We start from the raw sequence: 20,971 nt of genomic DNA, 5'->3' as shown, positions 1-20,971 counted from the left end.
ATAACCAACAGTCTTTACTAAGTGTAAGAGTTAGTTTGTTCTCTCCAGAGGTCCCCCCATCCCTGTCCCCACCCAGTTTTTATAATCCTCAAATCTGAATATACAAATTAATAATGTTAGGTGTATGGCCAGACTTTGCTCAGACTTGAGAATCAGATGAAATTCCGTGGGATTATGAAAACTATCAAGAGTCCTGCAAAAGGCATCCCTGGGGTACAGGAAACTGAACTCCATTTCTGGTCTTGGTTTCATCTAGCTGTGTTTTACATGTCAGTGAGGAAGGAATTTTTGCAAAAGAGCATGCTACCACTGAATACCCTGAGTCAGAGGAGAGCAAAGGAAGGCCAAAGGAGGCAGAGAGGCAATGGGAGGCAAAGGAGTATCCAGGAAGTGAGATAATACAGAGAAAGAACCTTTAGAATTGGCATCTAATCAGCGAGTCTGGCCCAGGCAGTGACCTGAATTCTTTTCCCCTTGGTCAGGATTAATCAACGTTATTTTCTGAAGGGCAGTGACTGTTTTGGAAGCCTCAAGACTTCAGGACAGGAGACCCCAACTGCCATATGGGTGTTCTCCAAAAGTCGTTGGATTTACATAATTTATCTCTCAGTAAAATGAAATAATGATTTAGGTATTTTTAACCATGGCAACAAACACTTTGCAAACAAACACAGTAAACTGAGAATCAACTTTCATATGTATCAGAATTCTATTCCCTGCAACCAAAAAAGTGTTATTTTTCATGTGTGATTGGTTTATGTACTCTGGATTTAGCATGAAGTCAGCAGGTCAAGGGGGTGAGCCAACAGGTGTGAAGCTTTATCCATAGCTTTGAGAAACACATTCTTCACCTCAGAGGAGTCTGGGTTCTAGTTGCCAAGTACACACCATGTAGTGTGGGGGTAGGTAGAAAAATACAGATTCCTCGTTAGGATGTAGAGGGAGAAATTTGGGGTTCAGGCATTTACCAGATATTCCAAAGCATTTGTGCCAAGATGTTTCCAAAATTATACTTTGTCCAGCGTGTCAATGAATGCTTGTTGGATGAAAGAATAGCTGCTCAGCTCAGCAGCTTCCTTCTATAGTAAGAAAGTTGGAGAGACTGTGTACCACAAAAGTCGGTAAATTCCGTTCAGGATGAGTAGCAAATATTTTCAGCTTTGTGGGTCATGTAGTCCTTCTCTCATTACTATTCAACTTCATACTTACATTGTGAAAGTTAGCTATATTTCAAAAATATTTTATTTACTAGTGGAAGAGAGAGAGAGAGGGAGAGAGAGAGAGAGAGAGAATGAGAAAGAGAGAAAGAAAGGAATTGAACCAAAGCATCACTCTGGCACATAAATAGTGAACCAGATTTGGTCTAGAGGGCTGTTTCATGTCTAGTATATGTTTATTAGGTTCCAGGAGTCAGCTTTCAAGTTGATATACCTATCTGAAAACCTAAAAAAGTAGACTGCTAGGAAAATGGCCTATATAAAACTTTAGCCTCTTCAGCCTGCTTTATTTTTGAGGAAATGAGCTTTTTACACATGTAGGCATGAAATGCACTGGTACGGGGAAGAATACATGTAATGATGTCATAAGAAATTTTATTCCAACAGGCTGGGTGGTGACACACCCAGGTGAGCACACACAACACCACACACAAGGTTCTGGGTTTAAGCCCCAGTTCCCAACTGCATGGAGAAGCTTCATGAGTGGTGAAGCAGGGCTGCAGGTGTTTCTTTTTTCTCTAGTCCTCTCTAGCTTACCCTCCTGTCTCAAGCCTCTCTGTCTCTATCAAATATAAGAAATGGGGGGGGGGCAGCCACCATTAACAATGGAATCATCGTGCTGGCATTGAGTCCCAGTGATAAATCTGGTGGTAAATAAAAAGAAATTTGACTCAAAATGCCTTAAGGAAGGCTTGAACCTAGGTCCTTATACTCTGTAGTATGTGTGCTCAACTAGGTGTGCCACCACCTGGTCCCCTTTTGTCCACTTACAAAAGAGGCATTGGAACTTTTACTAGATGATTATCCTGGTTATTTATATGATGCTGGTTCACAAAGACTTGACTCAATGAGAGAATTATTTGATTACTCTGGATGATTTGCAAATATAATAACTATAAGGGAAGATGAATCAACCTCTTGTTGTTCTTATTTAATATTCACATTCCAAATTGCTAACAGACGCAGATATTATATTGGCACTTGTGAAATTATACAGTTGAAAGCCAAATGACTGAAGTTTCAAATACCATGACTATATCAAAGGAAAATGTTTCAGAATTAGAATAAAAAGTTATTCTTATATCTTATTCACTAATTCATATTTAATCAGTTTCTTTCAGAATGCAGAGTATATATAACAGATGATCTAGTGAGTTGAGTTTAATAAAGTAAAAATGAGGTTTTCAGACATTTAAAATTTTCACTTTGAAATGAGTTACAATTTTTCATTTCTATTACACTAAGACTTCCAAAATAGGTTAAAAGTGAAATTGAAATGTGAATTCAACAAAATTTTAAAAACTGAATAAAACAGTTACAGGTTTTAATAGAATTAAAAGAAAACAAATTGTGATCATTACCTGTTTCTGTTCCATTCTCCTTGAGTGTTCCACTGGTTCTAGGTCTACTAGGCCTTGCAGTTGTTTTATTCAGAACTACATGAAAAAAGGAAATAAATAATTCAGTTTTTTTTCTCATAAAAATTTTCCAAATGGGGAGTCGGGCTGTAGCGCAGCGGGTTAAGCGCAGGTGGCGCAAAGCACAAGGACTGGCATAAGGATCTGGGTTCGAGCCCCGGCTCCCCACCTGCAGGGGAGTCGCTTCACAGGCGGTGAAGCAGGTCTGCAGGTGTCTGTCTTTCTCTCCCCCTCTCTGTCTTCCCCTCCTCTCTCCATTTCTCTCTGTCCTATCCAACAACGACAACAACAATAATAACTACAACAATAAAACAACAAGGGCAACAAAAGGGAATAAATAAATAAAATAAATATTAAAAAAAAAAATTTCCAAATGAAGAAAACAAAACTTTCCTGAAAGTTTGAAATCATTTAACTGTGTAATAAGGAAATGACTTACGAAAAATATTACTCAGAATAAAAAAAACACAATTCTGATATTCAAATCCTAAACTTGAGTTTGAGAATAGAGATCTGACTTTGTTCACTGAGATATTCATCGGGTTTGAAAAATAGCAACTTATTACTGTTGTGATTTCATTATTTTTTTTTAATGTAAGCGGTCGCATGTTGACCTTTCAACAGCTATCAAGATTTTAAAAAGTCACGAGGAATTACATTTGCTTCTAAGACGTTTCTGGAGCCAGCAACACAATGCTCCTACTTTGTCATGCTCATGACCCAGGTTTTCTAGTTCCCAAAGAAATGGAAGAAGCTTTGGTGTGGTGGTATCTTTCCTTTTATCCTTTTATATCTTTCTAGCTGAAAAAGGTCAGTGCAGAGTGGTGAAGCCCCTGAAGTAACTGGAAAAAAAAATGCTTAAATATCTCTATGAGTTGCAGGATTTCTGCTAAAACAACAAATGGGATTTCCATAAAACTCAGGATATAAAAATTATTTCACAGGGCCAGGTGGTGGCACACTTGGTTAAGAGTACACACTACAGTGCATAAGGACCCAGATTCAAAGCCCCTGGTTCCCACCTGCAGGGGGAAAGCTTCACGAGTGGTGAAGCAGGGCTGCAGGTGTCTCTCTGTCTTTTTCCCTCTCTACCCTCCCCCCTCAGTGTCTCTCTGTTTCTAACCAATAATAAATAAAATAAATTAAAATTAAAAAATAAATAACTTTACTTTAAATTATTCACCTTTCTTCCATGTGCGCAAAATAAAAAGGGAGAAGGAGCAAAAATCCAGTGGTTTTGGTACAATTTACTTTTCTTTCTTTCTCTCTCTCTCTTTTTTTTTTTTTTTTTTGCCTGCAGGGTTATTGCTGGGCTCGGTGCCAGCACCATGAATCCACTGCTCCTGGAGGCTATTTTTTTTCCCTTTTATTGCCCTTGTTGTTTTATTGTTGTTGTGGTTATTATTACTGTTGCTATTGTTTTTGGATAGGATAGAGAGAAATGGAGAGAGGAGGGGAAGACGGAGAGGGGGAGAGAAAGACTGCTTCACCACTTGTCAAGTGGCCCCCCTGCAGGTGGGGAGCCAGGGGCTCTAACCAGGATCCTTATGCCGTCCGTCTGTTCTTGTGCTTCGTTGCGCTTCGTGTCATGTGCGCTTAGCCCGCTGCCCAACCTCCAGAATTTACTTTTCAACACAGGAGTGAAATGAAGAGACCAAAACAAACCCATGCAAGCTAACCTACTCCTAAGAAGACGTAGTACATAAGGCATTAGATCTTTTGGGATATTTAGAAAATACAATGTATTTTTAAATGCATTGCATTTGCCAATGATGATCTGTAAGAGTTTTAAAAATTATCTGAAGGAATCAAGTAAAAAATATTCCCTCAGAAACTGAAACTACTAGAGACCATCTTCGATATAAGTAACATTTGGAAGCAAGGAATGTGCCATAGTTGATTTTATACATTATCAATATAGTTTTCATTGAGAAATTGAGCCTGTCATGGTATATAAATAAACACCTTAAACTATTTCCACACTGAGAAATGTTACACATGTACCAACAACCGTATTTTACTGTTGACTATAAACCCCCCAATAAAGAAAAAAAAAAGTATTTTCACTGATAAACTTTAGTAGTGATCTCTGAATCTGACCACTACTCTTCCTTCTTCAGTGGAAGTGTTTTGCACACTCACAATTTCACTGCTCAGTTTTTCTTTTTAATCTTATTTATTCATTTATGTTTTACCAGAGCACTGCTCAGCTCTGGCTTTTGGTGGTGTGGGGGACTGATTGAACCTGGGAATCTGAAGCCTCAGCCTGAGAGTCTCTTTGCATAAGCATTATGCTATCTCCCTCCAGCTCCTGGTCACTTTTTCATTCAGACAGAGAGGACTAGAGAAGAGGGAGTGGGTTTGGGAGGGGAAATATCACGTCACCAGAGTTTCTCCTGGTGCAGAGTTTCTCCTATGTGGTACTGGGATTCAAACCTGAGCTGCTCTGTATGGCAAAGCATACACCCTACACAGGGAGCTGCCTTTTTGGTTCCTGAATCTGATCATCTTTAACAACCTTAAAGTAGCACAGCAGGTTAAGCACAGGTGGCGCAAAGCGCAAGAACTGGCGTAAGGATCCCAGTTCGAGCCCCCCGGCTCCCCACCTGTAGGGGAGTCACATCACAGGCAGTGAAGCAGGTCTGCAGGTGTCTCTCTTTCTCTCCCCTTCTCTGTCTTCCCCTCTTCCCCATTTCTCTCTATCTTATCCAACAACAACGACATCAATAAAAACAACAATAATAACTACAACAATAAAACAACAAGGGCAACAAAAGGGAATAAATAAATAAACATTAAAAAAAAACAACCTTAACCAGCTTTGTCAGTTCTGTGGATTCATATTTACCTCTCCATCCATCCACAAGGATCAGAATTTCTTTATGTCCTTTGTTTCAGTGGGAGAATCTACAGTCCTCACTTGGTGTATTTAGTTGTTTCAGTTTATTGTATACCTTCTCTAGTGTGATTCTTTTAGATCATCAAAATGAAAAATGACTTACTAGGTCGGAGGTACGGTTTGTCGGGAATTCTGGGCCTTACAGTACTAGTATCCAATCTGTGTGGTGCTGAAAAAGAAGAAATACTTCAGATTTAACAGCCAACACTCTCAAGTTCAATTAGTGGAGATGTAGCACCTCAGGGAACAACTCATCCATTTCATGGCATGGAAGTAGAAAGTATGGTCTGAAATCTTCCATTCAACACTGGCTGCTGTTAAAGGAGATTAGTGCTAAAAAAAATAAATGAAGTGAAAATATTGACTGAAAATTAACAACACAGTTAGCATGAAGTAGGCCATTTGTAATGTTTGTTAAGGATTAGTACTCCCGCAGATAATTATTTTACTATATGGTTGCTTAAAACGCTAAGCATTTAAGCCAATCATTTACATTCACATCTATCTTTTATGGAGCCACTATGGAACATTATTTTGCCAAAGATCTTAAAAGAAAAATAATGTTAGGTAGGTACAAAGAGTAGGAATGTATGGTCTCTGTTAAATTTTCTTAGCTCATCAACCCTGAAAAATACCTTCCATAAAGTTTTCGGAATGGAAGAAAAAATTGATCTCTGGTCCTCTGCCTACCATGAGAGATGAGTGAGAAGTAGGCACATTGATAAACCCTGGGACCATCACGCCAACCTTTTTCTAACTTCCTGTTCTTGCTATCCAGTGTCTGGCATAGTGAGGATTCTTAATGAGTATATGTGAAGTCTTTTTTTTTTTTCCCCTCCAGGGTTATTGCTGGGCTCGGTGCCTGCACCATGAATCCACTGCTCCTGGAGGCCATTTTTTCCCCCTTTTGTTGCCCTTGCTGTTGTAGCCTCGTTGTGGTTATTATTATTGCCATTGTTGATGTTGTTTGTTGTTGGATAGGACAGAGAGAAATGGAGAGAGGAGGGAAGACAGGGAGGGGAGAGAAAGATAGACACCTGCAGACCTGCCTCACCGCCTGTGAAACGACTCCCCTGCAGGTGGGGAGCCGGGGGCTCGAACTGGGATCCTTACGCAGGTCCCTGCGCTTTGCGCCACATGCGCTTAACCCACTGCGCCACCGCCCGACCCCTCTTTTCCCTTTTTTAAGTGAACAAAACAGTACAGACAGGCAAATTTATGAAAAACTCAGCTGAAGTGTTCCTGTTTCCTCAGGCTTTAATGTATGTATTTCTTCTGGCATTTATCTCTTTCTTCCCTTTGATAGACCATATTGCTTCCTGCCACTAATATTTCTTTTTAAAAAAAAAATTTATTTATTCCCTTTTGTTGCCCTTGTTTTATTATTGTAGTCGTTGTTGGGTAGGACAGAGAGAAATGGAGAGAGGAGGGGAAGACAGAGAAAGGGAGAGAAAAACACCTGCAGACCTGCTTCACCACTTGTGAGTCGACTCCCCAGCAGGTGAGGAGCTGGGGGCTCGAACCAGGATCCTTACGCTGGTCCTTGCGCTTTGTGCCACCTGCGCTTAACCCGCTGTGCTACCGCCTGACTCCCACCACTAATATTTCGTTGATGCTTTAGTGGAGACTGGGAAATTTTTTTCTTGCAAACTGTGCAAGTAGATTACATAGCTTTAGTGATTTCACTCATATATTGAGTAGGTATTTATATAGTCATAAATGTTCAGTGCCTTGTTATCAAGTTAAAAAATACACCTGTAAAACTGACTATAATGTAGCTCATTTATAAGCTTCTGATTTAAAACAATGAACAGTATTTCAGGTCAAAAACAACATAGACTAAAGTTCTCTATAGGTTTAGGTTGGGCCATTCAAAGCATAAACACTGAAGTGAAGAGAGGTACAGATTCTACAAAAACTAATTCTCATAAGGCCAGAGTAATAGGTCACCAGGTAGGGTGTCTACGTTGTCAAGCACATGGCCCAGATTCAAGATCTTCAACACAGAGGAGTGTGACACCACGGGCAGCTCTGGTACTGCCATGTCTCTCCCCCTCTCATTTACCGGAATGAAAAGGCAACCAAGGACCAGTGATATCGGACATGTGTGAGGCCCTGGTCATCAGAAAATATTTAATTCTTACATACTCTTGTATACATGATAATTACATGCTCTTTTGTTTTTCTTTCAATTTTTTTTTGAGAATGAGAGGATTCCCTGTTAGTGTTTCAGTTTTTTATGTTAAGAGCTTTAACGCTTGATTGCTTTGCTTAAAGAAATACAAGTGTCATGGTTCTTATTAGTGACATTGTAGAACATTAATGAATTTTCAAGTTTTAGACAGGAAAGGGGGCAGAACACATGACCAGCCAGTACTACACTAATTTTTCAAAGACAGAGTCAGAATCTTTTGTTTCCCTTGCCACACTATAAATCAGTTGAGCAATGCTCTGGTCTTCCTCTCTGTATCTCTCTCATTAAAATAAGAAATAAAATAAAGATAGAGAAAAAAGAGAGCTATTTTGCTAGCCCCAGGGTGAGGTTTTTAACAAACTGTGGTCTCTTCCAGAAGATCCAAGAATTCAAAAAAGGGAAAGTTCAGAGGGGACTGAAAAGGAGTGAGGGACCCAATGTTCTATGGTTTAGGAAGACGGCAATTTGGTGCGGGGTAAGGAGATGTGAAAATGTACTTCTGTGGTGACAACATCATGCAAATCAATGTTTCCTCAATAAAGGATCTAAAAAATGGTAGGAAACCACAGGGAAAACCTGACTGAATATTTAAACGTTAAGTTACTATTAAAATATTTTTCATGTTATTAGTTTTTCCTACCTCAGATCCCAGTATCAATATATTTACTACATTGGGGGAGATGTGACACAGAAAGAAAAGGGGAGAGAATAGAGAAAAAGGAAGAGGTAGGGGGTCGGGTGGTAGCACAGCGGGTTAAGTGTACATGGTGTGAAGCACAAGGAACTGCCTAAGGATCCTATTTCCAGCCCCTGGCTCCCCACCTGCAGGAGCGTAGCTTCACAAGTGGTGAAGCAGGTCTGCAGGTGTCTATCTTTCTCTCCCCCTGTCTTCCCCTCCTCTCTCCATTTCTCTCTGTCCTATCCAACAACAAGGACATCAATAACAACAACAACAATAACCACAACAACTATAAAAAAAAAAAGGGCAACAAAAGCGAAAAGACTACAGCCTGCAGGAACAGTGGATTCATAGTGCAGGTACTGAGCCCCAACAATAACCCTGGTGGCAAAAGAAAAAAAGGAAGAGGTATAGAGGAGAGGAAGGAAATCATCTTACTATTCATATGGGGAAACTGAGGCAAATGGAGAATCAAGGGAAAAAATAGAAGCTTTCACTCAGCTATCAGCACTAAGTGGTTAGCAGTACATTTAAAAGCAAAGCTTTAGCTTAAGAACTTGCTTTTCCTACATCCAACAGATATTCACATAGTCATATGCTACTGATACCCTAGCACCTATTAAGTTAAAAAAAATTGTCCCCTGATTAAAAGCAAAGAAAAAATTACTATCCAGAGGAGAGGAAGTAATATTACCCTGAGTTGTCTTTGCCAATTCAGCTGTTTGTGGAATCTTAGCTGTGAAGAGTTCTTGGGTAGATTGGTCTGTTTCTTCTGGAGGAAAAAAAAAAACACAACAAAATAGCTCGCATTTTAATAATCAGCATTATGAACATGCCAAAAAGTCACAGTCTTTATTGCCTATGCAATACTAAAAGGGCAAATTGTATTTGTAAATAGGCCCAGTAACCATAACAATTCAGTTACTGTAAACCTTTATAGCCATCATTTATTATATTTGCTGTCTTCTAACACTATTTTTTTTAATGATTAACAAAAGCTTTTGACTGAGAATAACTGCTTCATGATCCTGGATGTGATTATACTTGGATGTGCCTCTTGTCTTTATTACTACTTTCAACTGTCCTCCCTAGTCCATAAATTCTAGTTATTTGGGCAAGCTGAAAAGGAATGATTGTGTGAAAAGATGAGTGTTTACACCATAGAATAAATACATTTTATTACCTTCTGTGAAAATCATAGTTTGTGTGTGTTTACTGACATACATATTTCTTTTAACAAAATAAACAAAATACTGACATCCCTATATTGTTGCAGGATCATTACATCACACAGACAAAACCAATTACACTCTTTTCTTTGGCACACTGGATGTAATATGTATAACTGTATATCTATATCTATATATCTATACACACACACACACACACATATAGAGGCAACGTTTTTCTGGCCTACTCTATAATCTGGATTCTGTTTAGAAGAGATATACTTGTGATAACTGGCAGTAGTTTTTGAAATATGCTTTTGACTTCATCATTATGGGTGATGCTAACTGGTATTTGTGTGCTTAGGTCACAACAGATGGTTGGTCATTAGAGGATACTTGCAGATTAAAATTAAAAAATTTACATTCATGAAAGATTTTATTTTGGAGCATGGCCTTGAGAATGAGTGATTTCACTGCTCCTAGACTGAATTTTTCATTATTTTTTATGAGATAGAATATATATATATGTGTGTGTGTGTGTGTATGTATATATATATATATATATATATATATATATATATATATATATATATACATATACATATATATATAGAGAGAGGGGGGAAGGAGGGGGAAAGAGAGAGAAGAAGGAAGAGGGGGAGACAGAGCTAGAGATAGATAGATAGAGAGAGAGCGAGCTTTTTTGTTGCTTCTATTGCTGTGGTACCTCCATGTGACCTTGGGGTTCTACCTGGGTCACAGTCATAGCAAGGCATGCACTCTATTTGGGAGGCTATCTCACTTCAACTCAAAGATTTTAAAGTGTGATCAATAACACACACACACACACACACACACACACACACACACAAATATGGCTTTGCTTTAAAAGGGATGAAGTCAGATTAAATAAGGCCAATGACATAAGCAAAGGCATGTAGTATAGAGCATGGACAAGGCTAAAGAAAGAGTCAACGAGTAAGGAAGACTTATCTTTTTATTTTCAACCAAGGGTTAAGAACATGGCTTTCCCATATAATGAAAACACTTATGTTGCAGTCTTTAACATGGCACCATCTTATTTTAACCTGTTCTGACTCATCCATTGTCAATATTCCAAGCAATTAGGTGCTTAGCAGACTAGTCTGGAACATCCTTCTCTGCCTCGCCCCAGCTGTCTTCAACCTGAAGGGATATTTGTACCTTTAACTTCAACTCTCAGCCCAATTTGAAGAACCAGTACAAATTTCAGCTCCTCTATGAAGCCTTCCCTAGTGGTCCCAGGTAGTTTGCTCAGCCCACTGATCATCTCTATTACATTAATTGAACTGTCTAGTATTGGGGTGAGTTGTAGAAGTTTTGTGTCCATATGTATAGGCTTCCAATCTGACACTAGATGTATGATATGTATATTTTAAAAAAAAATATCTTTACACTGCAACCTGCAAGTTGGTGCAGTGGATAAAACATTGGACTTTCAAGCATGAGATCCTGCGTTTGACTTCCAGTACTTCATATAATAGAGTGATTTTCTGGTTCTTTCTCTCCTCCTCTATTTTGTTTTAATAAATATTTAAAAAAAAACCCTATGTCTTACTTATTTATTGACCATAGAAGTTTTATTTGTAATGTCAAACAAAATGTTCAACTGAAAATCAGTTAACAGAGTGAAAAATTATGGCAGAGTCATACAATGAAACAGTGTGCAGCTGTGAGAGTGAATAAACTTGAACCTCATGCATCACCTTGAAAAGATCACAACCTATCGTTCAACCAATGTGTTTTAGATGTTGGTGACCACTGAAATTATCTCGAGTGCTAATGGATGCCTTGCTGATTGAAGTGGACAAGCCTGAACCTCTAATTCTATCAGGTATCTCTAATAAACAACAAAGTATAAGAACCACTGTGCAAAGATACAATCAAGGAGGCATGCAAACTATTTAGCTTACACAAAGCTAAAGAAAAAGTATTATACTATGTTATATATTATTTTGGGTTATTTATTTGTAAGAATACAACAAAGGCAGCCCCAAATGAGATAGAAGGGGTGGACCTTTGGGCAAGAGTATGCCTCAATTTTTTAAACTAATATGGGATAAGTAATAGAACCTGCTAACAAAGTCACAGGGCTTAGCATCTGTAATGCAGCTAAACATGTTGATGGGATAACATTTTAGTATGTATTATGGATTATTCAAACAATTTACTCAATTTATGTGGCTACTGAAATTTTAAAATAGCAATAATAGGAATAATAATAAGAAGAAATAATCTTACTATTCATATGGGGAAACTGAGGCAAATGAAGAAGAATCAAGGGAAAAAATAGAAGCTTTGACTGAGCTATCTCCTCACATTTGTGGTTCACATTATAATTCAGTAAGACAGCATTACTTTAGACCAGAGCTTAGGGAGATTGCCTTTGTATTATAAGATAGGAAGGTGATCAACCCTAGGAGGATTTTTTGGTGCCATTTCTTAAAGAGCCAAATGTGGGTACAGGGTATGTTGTGATTTGAAACACATTTTAAAAATTTTCTAATCAGCGGCAAAAAATAATTCATCAGTTCACTGCACTTGCTGGATACACCCATAGGATTAGAGTGACCACTGGTCACTTTCCAAATACTTGCATTCATGCTTTTGGAGTTAAACATTTCCAATCCTGGTTAGAATCCTAAGTGATTCACAATTTTTTTTCTGGCCCCTTCAAAAAAAAAAGACTATTTGATTTAAAAAATTGAAAAATTCCTCAGGTAAAATATTACAGTTTAACACATTAAATAAAAAATATAAAGCTGGTAAAGCTGGGTGGTGCAAAAGACATGCTTCTCTCACTGCCTTGTTTCATACTGAATGGTGAGCTTTCCACAGGAAAGACACACACTCAAGCCAATTTTATTTTGAACTCTTATTGCTTAGTAGTATGCTTAGGACTTAGAAAATACTCAGCAAATGCTCGATGTATGCTTTCTGCTCAAATGAACTTTCGAAAATGGAAAAAGCAGCAAAAAAGTACAGCTCTGAAACACTTTGGGAACATCCTTCTTTTCAGGATACTGGAAATTTTGTTGAGCTGTTTTTTTTTTTAATTTTATTTATTTATTCCCTTTTGTTGCCCTTGTTGTTTTATTGTTGTAGTTATTATTGTTGTTGTCGTCGTCGTTTGATAGGATAGAGAGAAATGGAGAGAGGAGGGGAAGACAGAGAGGGGGAGAGAAAGATAGACACCTGCAGACCTGCTTCACCGCCTGTGAAGCGACTCCCCTGCAGGTGGGGAGCCGGGGTTTGAACCGGGATCCTTATGCCGGTCCTTATGCTTTGTGCCACCTGCACTTAACCCGCTGCGCTACAGCCCGACTCCCTGCTGTTGAGCTGTTTTAAACCACTGTTTTATGTCAAAATCAACATAGATATCGGAAAGACAAATACAATGTTTAAAGAGTCATGTAAGTGGGGCTGGGGGCTGGTGCACCTGAGAAAGTGCACATATTACAGCATGTGAGGATCCAAGTTAAAGCCCCAGGCTCCCACCTGGAAGGCGGAAGCTGCACAAGTGGTGAAGTAATGTTGCAGGTGTCTGCATTTCTCTCGCTCCCTGCCCCTTCTCAATTTCTTTCTGTCTCTACACACTAAATAGTGATTGTATAAATAGTCATGACACTTCTATATGCAAAAATATGTCACGGCTACCAGCAAACCGTTAAAACTTTAAAAAACAGAATTGAGAGACTTTTTTTTTTATGATGAAAAGAGATACTACATAGTTTGAAAATAACCCATGGACACATATACAGATAGTTGTTTTAAGAACAGTTCCTAAAAGAAATGTTCTCCCTGGACTAAACCAACAAAACAAAATGTACCCTGAGTGGTCTGCAGTTCCTCTTGACTAGGACTTGGTGAAATCACAGGTATGAGCGGGCTGCCATGTGTCTCTAAAGGAGCTACAAACAAACAAACAAACAAAAAAAAACAAGTGCCAAGTAATCAATCCTTAAGACTCAAAAGCCAGCACAAGTAGAATACTACAGAAGATTCCTTTATTCAAACAGAGGAAACTATTAAATGGGTCATGGAAAAGAAAGTTAAATGTGCATAGAATCTCCAGGGGCAAAAAATAGGACATTTTGGAATAGTGATTCTCAACTGCTTTCTTCCATAAGGACAGATGACATTCAAGGCTGAATGCCTTCGATTACCACCCCCAGGTAAGCAGGTGTATAGATTAGATATGGTCCAAGCCTGTTGGCTGAAGCTCTTTTCCTCTTTCTCCTACTCAAGAAAGCATGTAGGCTTTCAACATCAGTAGAAAGCACTACTACTGCATAGATTATCTTTGAGTCCGTTCAGGTTTATTTTAAAAAGTAAATCACTGGGCTGGGGGATGTTCTCATTTTCAATAGGATACTGCAGCTATAAGGGAGTCGGGCTGTAGAGCAGGTGGCGCAAAGCACAAGGATACTGCCGCTATGAACATCTAGGTGCATATGCCCCTTTGAATGTTTTCTTTGAAAATTAGAAGAAATATCCAGGCTAGACTACAAGGTGTGGGAGGAGGGGGAAATACCAGATTATTGTTCTGAGATGATAGAATACTTTCAGAGTCCGGGCACATTACAAAAGCAAGCCAGAACAAATGTAAGATCTTCACTCTGATAGCATTCCCACTGAGCATCTACAAAGACAAATGATGACTTGACTTGACATTCAGAACAATGACAAGAAGAAAACAGAATTAGAATGCCCAATTCTCTAGCATGAGGGGTATTTCTTCAAAGACATAAAAGGTAAAAAATGATTTTTGACAAATGTATAGTTTTTTTTTCCCCAGTTCACAAAAGTACTGATTTTTTTTTTTCACAATATACCACATATCCAAATAGTTTGATCTAAGGAAACTTTGTTTTTTTTTGGGGGGGGGAGAGTAATTTGATCTGTATGAAACTTTTATTAAAATCAGTTCCTCTCTACCTGCAGGGAGGATGCTTCATGAGCGGTGAAGCAAATCTGCAGGTGTCTGTCTTTCTCTCTTTCCCTTTCAATTTCTCTCTGCCCTATCAAATTAAAAAAATAAAAATGAAAAAGGGAAAAGTGGCTGCTGGGAAACGTGACTCCGTAGGGTTGGCACCAAGTGCCAGCAATAACACCTGGTAGTAATAAGAAAAAATTAAGAGTACCCCCCTAACACTTCCTCTCCACTATTCCAAGCTTTGGGTCCATGATTGCTCAACAATTTGTTTGGCTTCGTATGTTAACTCTCTTTTCAGTCACCAGGTTCCAGATGTCATCAGGATGCTGGCCAGGCTTCCCTGGACTGAAGATCCCACCAATGTGTCCTGGAGCTCAGCTTCTCCAGAGACCCACCCTACTAGGGAAAGAGAGAGGCAGACTGGGAGTATGGACCGACCAGTCAACGCCCATGTTCAGCGGGGAAGCAATTACAGAAGCCAGACCTTCTACCTTCTGCAACCCACAATGACCCTGGGTCCATGCTCCCAGAGGGATAGAGAATGGGAAAGCTATCAGGGGAGGGGGTGGGTTATGGAGATTGGGTGGTGGGAATTGTGTGGAATTGTACCCCTCCTACCCTATGGTTTTGTTAATTAATCCTTTCTTAAATAAAAAAATTTTTAAAAATTAAAAAAAAGAAAAAGAAAAAATTTAAAAAAACAGAATAAATAATTTCCTGAATATAAACATACCAAATAAATGGCTTGAATATCTAAAAAAAAATTGGCAAGTTTTATTATTTGGACCAAAGTTAATTAGTACCAACCAGTACCTTTCACAACTTGTCACATACTAGTGTACAGTATCATTACATCTGAGAATCACTAAACCAGCTGAAAATCTGAAAGTTGGGCATGGGTAAGATAGAATCATTTTGAACAGAGAAGAAAATGAAGTAGTCAGGCATGTACTCGCCAACTTCTTAAGTTGGTCTTCAGAAGGATGTCTTTACAATAGCAATAGTATTGCTTTTTCTATTTTGGAAAAAACATAAGAATGGAATGATGATAGCGTTTTGGAAGAAATGATATTTCAGTATGACCATCTGAAAAAGATCTGTAATCTTGAGTGTAGCCATGAAAACAATTTGAGTTTGGCAAGATGGGAAAAATCATTACCTATTGTTGTCTCTGGCAGTTCAATTCTAAAGGTAACAGGTTGCAGAACTATATCAAAAGCAAGCAAACAGAGTTACTATTTGGTAAAGTAGCGTATGTGTCTTTTTAAAAATCTCCCTATCCACTTGTATATTTCCTATGAACCATAATAAAATGTGGAAAAACCTTTACGTTAAATACTATTCAGGGAATTTAATTTAGTTACAAAGTTCTCATTCACTGCCACTTTGAAGAGAATTTGAGAAGGCACTCATATTTTTTTAAACTTAAAAATACAACTATAATTAGAAAGTGGTTATATTTACATTTTGAAGGAAGGTAAAGAGGACTGACTCGGTTAGTAATTATGTCTTACAATTTTAGTATGATTTTCTTCTCAACAAAAATAAACAAATTATATTTTATCCCTTCACATTAGCCACAAGAAAACTGAAACAGGTTTTGTGACTAATATTCCTCTAAAGAAGTATACATTTTATATTCATAATTTTCTCTAGAACTTATTTTGTGCCACAACCATTAAAATATATTTACTTCACAAGTAATTTTTGAATATTATACTTTCTAGGGGGACTAGAGGGTTTTGCTCATATGTGGAATATAGAGAATGGAAACACAAGAACTTGCAAGAAAATAAAAAAACAATCTGTTCCAAAAGCTATTATCATTGGGGGGTGGGGGTTGGCCCAGAACTTTGGCAGTGGGTGCAGCATGCAATAATATTCTAGTAATCCTACAGTCTTGTAAATCACTGTTAAATCATTCAATAATTTTTTAGAAAGAAAAATGTACTTCTTAACAGTGAAGTAAATTGATTTATTTACCAGGTTCACTCTGAGAGACATCAGGGTCTGGTTGATGGGGAAGGAGCACATCTCTTGGTGCTGAAAGAAAAAGATTATAAAACAGTGTGTAGTCTAAATGTCACACTTGGAGTGCAATGCAACTGATATAAAAAGTCCTAGAAAGTGGGGGGCTGGGGAGACATCACAACTATTTATGCAACATACTGTCATGTCCAAGTCTCAGAGATCCCAGATTCTATTACCCAGCAACACCATAAGCCAGAGCTGAGCAGTGCTCTGGTTCTGCCACAAAGTTGCTGTTGATACCATGACTCCAACCTGACTTTCCTGGGCAGGTGACCTCACCAATGTGTCCTGGAATGTGGCCCACCTCTCCAGAGCCCTGCCCCACTAGGGAAGATAGAGATAGACTGGGAGTATGGATCCATCTGCCAAGGCCACGTCCAGCAGGGAAGCAATTACAGAAGCCAGACCTTCCACCTACTGCATCCCATGATGATCCTGGGTCCATGCTCCCAGAGGGATAAAGAATAGGAATGCTTTCAATGGAGGGGATGGGATACAAAACTCTGGTGGTGGGAGCTGTGTGGAATTGTACCTCTCTTATTTTGTGGTCTTGTTGATATTTTTATTTTATAAATTAAAAAAAACATCTTGAACAGTATAAATAAAACAAAGGTGGGTGAATTGTCATATGACAGTCATTCTAAAATTCCAGTGATAGCAATAAAATAAGTTATCATTAATAAAATAAATGGCCTGAAAATTGAGGAAAACAGCAAAAAAAAAAAAGCAGCATTCTTAACTATTCAAAAAAAGAACAAAGTTTTATCTTAAAAAGCACTACTTTTTATGCTGGGGGAGACAGCATAATGGTTATGCAAATGGACTTCCATGCCTGAGGCTCCTAAGTCCCAGGTTCCATCCCCCCCACCACCACCGTAAACCAGAGCTGAGCAGTGCTCTGGTGTTTCTCTGTGTGTCTCTCTCTCTGCATCTCTCTCAAAAATAAAATTAATAAAAAAATTTTTAACAAGCACTACCAGTTATGGAGAGAAAATAGAGCAAAGGATACCACTGGTAAAACTTATGACTGTTACATAGTTTTTATACCAATACTGCCAGTTTTTATTCTTCGTAATCATATGATTTCTAGTACTATTAGGGTGAAGAGCCTCCTGATTTATGAGAATACAGGAAGAACAAAAGATTATATTTAAACCATGGATGGAAGTCCCGACACAGTGCTGACATCAGCCTTGGGACAGAGTATGCAGTGATCTGCACAGGCACATGGCAAACTGTGGGAGGATCCAGTCTGTGCTGGTGTACAAAGCATTGTGGGTGGGCTGAATAGATTTACAAGTAGAGCCCGCCAGAAGTCGTTCTCGCTCTTTGTCTGCTTCTTATCCTGGTCAGAAGCATCTCGGCCAGAGGTGCTTCATGACTGCTTCTCCTGGGAACTGAGCACCTGTGACTCTGCTAGCTGGTAAACTTTTAGACCCCTCTACAACCTTTACTAGAGCTGATAATTGTTTATCTTATGGGACTAAACTTTTGATAACTATACTCAGACTTTATGGACCTAGTGCACTCTTAACCCTTGATGATGATTGCTTATTATGCCTTTTACCTGTTTCACCCTAATAAACCTTGTATTGTTTAAAGCATTCTCAGCTCCCTGCTATGAATCCTTTTAAGTGCCGTAGCAGCCCCCACCTAGCCCCTTTTTTAAGTTAAATTACAAGCCCCCTTTTAAATATTTTTATCTATTTAGGATAGAAAAAGAGAAGGAGGGGGATTTGAGAGGGAGAGGCAGAAAGAGACCTGCAGAACTGCTTCACTACTTGTGAAAGTTCACTCTTGCAGGTAAGAAGCAGGGGTTTAGACCAGGGTCCTTGCACACTATCAATGTGTGTGCTTAACCAGGTACACTACCACCTGGCCCCACACTGAATAGAAACTTTACTTGATTAGAACTACTATGAACTAAAAGGCAACATTCAGGGAAACTTGAAAATCTCAATTTTTTTTTTCCCAAAGAAAAGGCTAATTTCAAAAAGATCAGTGATCTGCAAAGGTAGACGAAACCTATCATAGTACCACATAGTAATCTGGGGAATTTAAATGGTAAGTTCTGAGGAATTTCCAGTTGTAAATCAAACTAAATATTTATCTGGAGGGTGGAAAAGACCCTTTGATTTGACTCTGCAAAAGTCATGGCCACACAAAGCAGCCTTCAGTTTGTAAACACTGGTTACAATGTTAAGCTGGGATTACAGAAAGGAGCTGGAAATAAATGTGACCAAATCCACAATATTGTAAATATATCAGTTGCTGCCTACTTTAGTTTACAGAAGAATTTAGGCCAGAGTAATGTGGATTCCTTCTGCTGCAATTGGCACTTTTAACCATAAATAGTGATTTAATAAACTGCCATACCAGACTTTCTAAAGCCGGTAAAATCAGTGGAAAGGAAAGAAATAGAAATATTTACAGGAAAGGTATATGAATAACTCTCCTAGTTGGTCAAATGCCACTCCAAGAAATGCAGGTTTTATTTATTTATTTATTTTATATTATTATTATTATTATTATTATTACTATTTTTGTCTAAGAACTTTACTTTGTATATTAAATTGGAGATTCCTAAAGTCTGCATCTTTGTAACTCTGGGAAAATTATCAATGTATCTATTGATGACAATTCATCAGAGAAAGCTGTATTAGTTTATAATATCTTAGATTATCCAATTTCCTATGTATATTAACCAACTGATCAATTAAATTAACTGTCCTTTTGAATAAAGGACACAATTCCTAGGGTAAATTCAGCTAATGTAAAGTAAGTATGAGTGGACAGTGTCTAACATGGATAAATATAAATACACCCAAATTATTTCTGCTAGAGTAGACAAGAAAAGACATGAAACTCCCAAACTTGATTTCTAAACCCTGACTTTGGTTTAGGAATCCAGAAATGTATGTCAATCACCAACTGCACCTTCCCACTTGTAAAACCTACTGGACCTTCAAATCCAGCATATATAAACCTAGATCTTTATTCCTTCTTCATTTGATGGTATTATTATCTACCTCTTGCCCCAGGTAGAAACGACAGTGTCATCCTTCTCTCCACAACACCATTTAGTCACTGCAGAGGTTCTGTTCTGTTACCAAAAGGTATTTAAGCATTATCTTCTTTCCTACAACTATTTGATAGAATTATTGTATTTACCCTTCTAACTTATTGCAGAACTACCAATTTCTCTTTTTGCCAGCTTAATAATTTATTTACTTACCTTTATTAATGAGAAAGATAGGAGAGAGAGAGAGAAAGAACCAGACATCACTCTGGGACATGTGCTGCAGGGGATTGAACTCAGGACCTCCTGCTTGAGAGTCCAGTGCTTTATCCACTGTGCTACCTCCTGGACTACACTTTGTGCCAGTTTATCCGTCCAATAATCTAAAATATAGATGCAATTAGCTTCTGTAGCAGGATTAAAACTAGTTTATAATGATTCTTATTTGGGTCTGCATCAAAATTCCACAGTGGAACATTCAAAGCAGTATTTTAACTGTGTTAGAGGAGATAATATATGAAAAAATATTTTAAAAGCCTTTGTGACATAATGCTAAATAAATCTCCCCAAAAGCACATTCAGGGACTATGGGAGAAATGAAACTGTTTTCAAGCTAGGAGTAGCAAAGGTGACAGAAAGGAGACTGCTGGGGGCCGGGGTAGTGCAGCCGATTAAACTGCACATGGCGCAAAGCACAAGGACCAGCATAGGGATCCTAATTTGAGCCCCTGGTTCCCCACCTGCAGGAAGGTTGCTTCATGAGCAGTGAAGCAGGTCTTCAGGTGTCTTTTTTTCCCCTTGTCTTCCCCTCATCTCTCAATTTCTCTCTGTCCTGTCCAACAACAATGGCAGCAATAACAGCAACAACAACAATGATAAGCAAGGGCAACAGAAGGGAAAAAATGGCCTCCAGGAGCAGTGGATTTATAGTGCAGGCACTGAGCCCCAGTGATAACGCTGGAGGCAAAAACAAACAAACAAACAAAAAAACAAAAAAGAAAGACCGCTGAAACAAAAAATAAAAAACAAAACAAAGAAAAAAAAATTTTTTTCTTTACTTGCTACTTCCCCAAATAATGTTAACAGAGGGAGATTTTCTGGGATAATTTATTCCAATAACAGACTTTCTGATGAATTCTGAAATGAAAAAAATATATATATAAAAGGAAGACTTATAAGAGACTAGACTTATAAGAGTCTAGTCTCACAAGGGTTAAAAAATCTAACTTATGCAAGGACCAGAACAAGGATCCCGGTTTGAGCCCTGGGTCGCTTCACAAGCAGTGAAGTAGGTCTGCATGTGTCTCTCTCTTCCTCTCTGTCTTCCCCTCTGAGGAGGTCAGAGAAAAGATCTAGGGCACCAAAAGTGG

General features: G+C 38.4%; 1 protein-coding gene across 20 annotated transcripts in view; it reads right to left on the bottom strand.

Annotated features, from left to right (window-relative positions):
* The window catches only part of ABI3BP (ABI family member 3 binding protein), a 234,530-nt gene that overhangs the window by 36,494 nt on the left and 177,065 nt on the right, over positions 1 to 20,971 (bottom strand). For 18 of the 20 annotated variants that reach the window (XM_060198467.1, XM_060198449.1, XM_060198456.1 and 15 more), the window contains 6 exons: positions 16,535 to 16,594; positions 15,711 to 15,758; positions 13,446 to 13,526; positions 9,102 to 9,179; positions 5,638 to 5,703; positions 2,579 to 2,653 (listed from right to left, as the gene is read on the bottom strand). In XM_060198467.1, coding sequence (XP_060054450.1) covers positions 2,579 to 2,653; positions 5,638 to 5,703; positions 9,102 to 9,179; positions 13,446 to 13,526; positions 15,711 to 15,758; positions 16,535 to 16,594 — 408 coding nt within the window. The remainder of the gene's footprint in view (positions 1 to 2,578; positions 2,654 to 5,637; positions 5,704 to 9,101; positions 9,180 to 13,445; positions 13,527 to 15,710; positions 15,759 to 16,534; positions 16,595 to 20,971) is intronic. The other 2 variants (XM_060198451.1, XM_060198469.1) reach the window with 1 other exon arrangement.

The sequence above is a fragment of the Erinaceus europaeus genome, chromosome 9, assembly GCF_950295315.1.
Source record: "Erinaceus europaeus chromosome 9, mEriEur2.1, whole genome shotgun sequence".
NCBI lineage: Eukaryota > Metazoa > Chordata > Mammalia > Eulipotyphla > Erinaceidae > Erinaceus > Erinaceus europaeus.
Note: the sequence above shows the minus strand (reverse complement) of the source record. Positions and strands in the feature narration are given on the sequence as shown.